The 5,841-nt window shown below is 38.0% G+C and overlaps 1 protein-coding gene across 2 annotated transcripts in view; it reads left to right on the forward strand.

Moving 5' to 3' along the window:
• The window catches only part of LOC107099766 (disintegrin and metalloproteinase domain-containing protein 11-like), a 41,430-nt gene that overhangs the window by 5,492 nt on the left and 30,097 nt on the right, over positions 1-5,841 (forward strand). For both annotated transcript variants that reach the window (XM_015398026.1, XM_015398027.1), the window contains exons 3-4: positions 4,412-4,488; positions 5,034-5,097. In XM_015398026.1, coding sequence (XP_015253512.1) covers positions 4,412-4,488; positions 5,034-5,097 — 141 coding nt within the window. The remainder of the gene's footprint in view (positions 1-4,411; positions 4,489-5,033; positions 5,098-5,841) is intronic.

Genomic DNA, 5,841 nt, shown 5'->3' on the forward strand with positions numbered 1-5,841 from the left:
GACCGACGGGTCAGTGACACAGGCCTGACTCTGAGCTGCCCTTTGTGGTCAGCATGTTGTCTCACTGCCTCTTTCATGAAACGTAAGAATTCCTTACATGTACATTTAATCAAGGGTGGCAAAAATAACTTAAATACACATTAACATGAATTTAACACACTGAAGTAAACAGATAAATGGAGGAAGAAGATGTCTTTCAGCGATCAATGCACACATTCAGTGACACACTGGAGCTCTTTTAAGCTGGGCACCGTTTCATTCACAACACCTGTCCCATCAACCAGGAATTCGAATCAGAAATGCTTTAATAATCCCAGGACAAGCACTTTCGTTACATTACTCCATATGTGATAGAGTGACTATAGGACCATTTTGCTATAACACAATTTCATGCAATATATATATAATTAAGGGGTCCCCGCTCATTCTCGCCGTCAGCTTTCGGGGTCCTTGGCCTGGAAAACATTGAAGACCCCTGGCCTAGGGTTAATGTTAAGAGGCTGGTTTGGGATTTTGCCATGCTGTTTCTGGAAGGACATATTTGATTATTAAACTCTTGACATCTGTAGGATAATCCACCAAACATAATTGTAAGCTTTCGCGTTTTTTTTGTTGTTGCTTTTATTAAAAAAATAAAAAAGGGGACGAAAGAATCTTAAAAGCCCTGATTTTATTCCTCAATTATTTATTAATATTAAACCTGTAGGAACTCTATACCTTAGGTTGGACACAAAGAGGGTCATAAAACAAGTTTTCTGAATGGGACTAGCTAGTTTACAGCTAGAACAGCTGGGTGGAATAAACCTGGAAGTGATTTTAGACTGAGGCTATTAACAGCTGAGAGGTTTTCTCTGTAGCCCTTATCAAAGAGGGAGAAATCACAGTAGAGGGAGGTCTTTTCTCTTCTGGGTGTGAATCCTGCTGTCAAAAAAATCTGACATTAATCACAAGCTCTCTTCACTCCTCCACACTGTCCCCCTTTTTTTCACAGGCTAATTCTGCAGTTTTTTTTTTATGTTTGACAAGTTGCTGAATCATTCTTGCTAGTTGTTTGGGATCACTGTTGCTCTTTGGTATCTTTCATAGATCTATGGTTTCCAGTTTAAAGGTTTCTGTTCTGTTATTTTTTTTTACCACTTGTTTGAACAAAAACTCAATGTTTTAATTTAGCATTGCTGCCCTTTAAAATACAGCAGCTAATGACCCCTTTTAGATAAAAACATATAATTTCCTAGCCTTTCGATAGCATTTAAGTCAGAATATCCAGTCCGTTGAGAGGATGTTATCTTTTCTTATATTTGATAGCCAATGGGGCTTTACAGTGGATTGAAAAAAAAAATCTAACACGTTAATTTAATCACACTGTCCCAATAGTGTTAAACTAAAAAAAAAAAAGAACATAAGCAAATTAAAGAACACAAAGTTCTTTTTTCAGGGGGTCGTTTGCAGAAATGTTGTCCCTCAATGCAAATAAAATCTTGATTAATGCAATAATGTAACTCAGGCTGTTCTACCAATTCCAGTCCTGGTTTTTCCTGTGTTACAGTTAGAGAAATAATTACTTGGTCCCATGATGATTGAACAAATTTGCTCCAGTTTTTGTAGGAAGTCATTTTGCTGAGAGGAGATAGACAGAATGTTAATAAAAAAAATCCAAAACAAATACTTTACATAAGAATTAAAGACTAATCTGTATGCCATTGAGAAAGCTCACTTGGATCGGTCCTGAATCCATTAGGTGCTTAAATCAAGCCAAAGATGTTTTGGAGACCCTCCTGACCTCAAAGCACACCTGTCTGCCTAACTGGTGTCTTTGGAAGACCAGAGGATGTCACACATTAGTTCAGGGGGTCATCAACCTTTTTAAGGCCGAGGGCGAATTCATGCGTACTGACTCATAGGAAGAGCTACCAATACTGACCTATGAACTGGAGGAAGGAAGGAAGGAAGGAAGGAAGGAAGGAAGGAAGGAAGGAAGGAAGGAAGGAAGGATCAGTTTTCCCCTTAACTTTATACATTATAAACAGGTTTTTATTGGGAGCGAAGGAAGGAAAGAAGGAGGCAAGGATAGAGGGAGGGAACGAAAGAAGGTAGGAAGAAGGAGGGAGGAAGGATGGAAGGAGGAAGTGAGAAAGGGACGGAGGAAAGGAAAGAAAGGAAAGTGGGAGGGAGGGAGGTTGGGAGGAATGGAGAGAGGGATAGGAAGGAAGGATGGAGATTCTGAAGGAGTGAAGTTAGGAAAGAAGGAGGGAAGGAAGGATCAGTGTTCACCTTAACTTCATACATAATAAACATATTTTTATTGTTTTTTTTCCAGCTTCTAATTTTCTTTATCATATTGTCATTTTAAAATCTCTATAAAGGCTTAAATAACCTGTATGATAAAATGCTCTATAAATGATTAAAAAAGGACAACAGAATAAAATCAAAATGTCTATCTTAGCCCATTGGTGAGTTGTACTGATTTCAGAAGATGCTGTTGGCACCCCATGAGGCCCCTGAGGGCCCCTTGGTGCCTGCGGGCACCACATCGGTGACCCCTGCACTAGATTGTTGATTAAAAATAATACGAAAAAAAAAACCCTTTAAACTCTACTTGTGAAGAAGACAGCTGCGAGTTTGAAATGGAATACATTTTTAAAAGACTGTAGAGCCTCTTCAATTGGAAGCTAGATTTCAGCTCCTAGATGAGACTGATCATAGGTTAGGTGAGGATCAACTTACAACTTCCTAGGAGGAGCTTGTTGGTAAAGCACCCCTCTGTCATGGATTGATTTTTCCATATCCTGTTAGAAGAAACAGATATTACATGATCCTCTAATGTTTGGTGAACTTCTAGATGATTCAGAGAAGGGAACTATTAAGAAGAGACACATCTGGTGTGTCCTGATGAGAAAACATATGGAGTGTGATCTAAACACATTCTCCATTTTCAAGCATGGAGGGAGAATCATTATGGTTTTTGTTGCTAATGTTTTGCTAAGGGCCCAGGATAGCTTTACCAATGGCTTTACTAAAACATGCAGAGATTAAACCATTAAACCTTTCTCCCTTGGTGCAAATACTAAAAATGAGGTGTGGATGTGTGTCCCAGCGTCATAGAGCCCTAAACATACTATACGTACAGTGTAATAGCTAAAGTGACTTTGGTTTATAGCTAGTTTATAAACCAAAGTCACAGAAAATCCATTGAGACAGCAGAAGCTTTGTTTTTGCAGCAAAAAAAAAAAAACGAAAGATATAAAATTTCTATAAAGATGGGCCAGATCCTCCTTACTGAGGTGTGAACGACCCTAGTAACCAATCACAAGTTGTCAGAATTGGTTTAAGCGATCTGACCCACATGCAGAGAACCACTTAGAGACCAAGGGTAAAAGTTTAACAGGTTTATTGAATGTTGATGAAACACAGAAGTAGGAGCTGGAACTCAGTGGACTGGTGAACCGGAACCGGAAAGTCTGAAGGAGCGGTCACAGTCATCAGTTTAGGGACCGTAGGAAAGTTGAATGAGGTTTGAATTTAGCTGGAGAGAAACTCACATTTGAGGGGGCTCTTGTTAATCCTTGAATCCATTTTGTGGGGAATTAATCCAGAGGAGAGGAAACTCGTTGGAGAGTGGACAGGTAGACATACATACCTGTCCGCGGAGTAAAGGAGCAGACTGTCACTTGGTTTTCCGATGAGGACTTGAACGGATCATGTGGAGGTTTACCCCTGCTCAGTGTGTATTCAGTAATCGTTCCGGGGGAGAAGGTCCAGGTTATCCAGTTACACAGGAAAAGGCTTCCTGCCGAAGAGCAAAGACAAAAACAAGATTAGACTCAGAGAAACAAAGCTTCGGTTAGACTCTGCCAGTTTTGGGTACTCTTGCCAAGCTGAGATTAGCAAACACTCTGGCGTCAAGGTAGTGACAGCCCGCTGCTCAAATACTCCTCCGGTAATGATCCAACGAGCCGCAGGTGTGCAGGAAGGCCAAACAAGGAACAGGGCACCACCTGGTGGTGGAGAGAGAAATACACACAAACAACCCACAAAAACTGGATTCCTAACACAAGTAACATCTTTACATTTCTTGAAACCTTGCAGTTCTTTTACACACAATCATAACATTAAAAACTCTGCACGGCAAATTTGTTTCTCAGTCTTTTTATCGAAACCATATTTTATTCTTGTTCTCTGACAGGCAGGGGGGCTCTTTGTGTTTTATACCTTCATGATATACTTATTTAATGTGAGTTTTCTGCTTGCCATTAACTTTTGATCTAAAATATTGAATGTTTACAAAATAAATAAAATAATGACTACCTGAAATAATACAAACTCAATGAAAACTCAATATAATCTTCTTTTTTAATTTAGTTAGATTTTATTCTTCCCTTCATTCTCATTATTTGTTCTCCTTCTCTGCTAGCCCATCCATTTGGCTCAGAGCAGCTTCCTGGTGGAGGCCTTTGGCTCATCATTCATCCTTGACCTGGAACTGAACCAGTAAGTAAACCTGCCAGTGGCACATTGGCACATCCCTGAACCATCAAAGAACATGTTAGTTTTCTTATAGAAGTCACTTAAAGGCTTTTTTCTTTCCATCTCCCTCCCCCCACATTCTATACAGCCGTGTTTTTGTCGCTGTAGGCTAAACTACTCTTCAGCTGTCACAATACTCTGAGAAAACCCTTTTGATTTTAGTATTTTAACCCTGATGAGATCAAGTTGGAGGTTTTGCAGTTCCAGTCCGTCAAACTGAAAATTTCCAGTGTATTTTTTATAAAATTAACCAAACGACAGACTTTTGTTTGAATGACGTGTTGTGCTATAGTCTCGGTTTTCCTAAGCTCTATTTTCCAGATTTTTTTATTTTATAAATATGCAGCCTTAAAGAAGGATAAACCTTTGGTTTTCTATTTTCTATCTCTAAACAGTCATCCTTACTGTCATCTCAGTTTATTTTCATACAGAGGTTCTGGTTTTGAACCTGAAAATCCAATTTCTCATGGCATTTTCCTGACAATTGTTTTTTTACTTTTTCGTTACAGCCAACTCCTGTCTATGGACTATCTGGAGCGCCACTTTGACGGCGGGGAGCTGTCCCAAAATATGGTATGCTTAGATCTAAATCCTAATTATCCTGAGGAAATATTTACATTTTTATTAGATGGCACTTCTGTAATATGGAGGACCAACTTTGCCATATTTAGAAATAAATACAGAAATAAATAAATGCTCAATAAATAAAAAAAGCTGATAATTAATTGCCCCCCAAAAATACAATAAACAAATAAATGTAGGTAGAAATTAAATTATACAGTGAGCCATAAATGTATGAATCTCTTTTAATAGCTTTTTTATTTATTCGCCTTTGTAATAATTACCTTATTCATTTATTTTCTGTTATAATCTTCAACTTAATTTATTTATTACTTATTTTTTTAAGTATTTATTTATACAAATGATATTATATTTTTTGTCTGTTTTATTCCTCTTTTGTATTTTTATTACCCAATTTATTTCTTCAAAGCTATTTATTTATGCCTGTCATTTTTAGATTTCTGTATGCATTTCTGTTTTATTATGTAAATGAGGGAGGCCTGTTTCTTAGAGGGTCAACTTCAGTTCTTCATTGGGCTTATTTTTTTTTTAGCAAAATGTAATTTCGCTAAATGCTGAATATGGGGTAATTTTCTCTTCTCAGAAAGACTTAGAAGTTCTTCAGAGCAATGAAGGAATGGTTACATAGGATCATTATGTTTTAGACCTTTTTGTCTGCATCAACATTTCCATCCATCCATCCATCCATCCATCCATCCATCCATCCATCCATCCATCCATCCATCCATCCATCCA

The sequence above is a fragment of the Cyprinodon variegatus genome, unplaced genomic scaffold (assembly GCF_000732505.1).
Source record: "Cyprinodon variegatus isolate N-32 unplaced genomic scaffold, C_variegatus-1.0 Scaffold904, whole genome shotgun sequence".
In the NCBI taxonomy this organism is placed as follows: domain Eukaryota; kingdom Metazoa; phylum Chordata; class Actinopteri; order Cyprinodontiformes; family Cyprinodontidae; genus Cyprinodon; species Cyprinodon variegatus.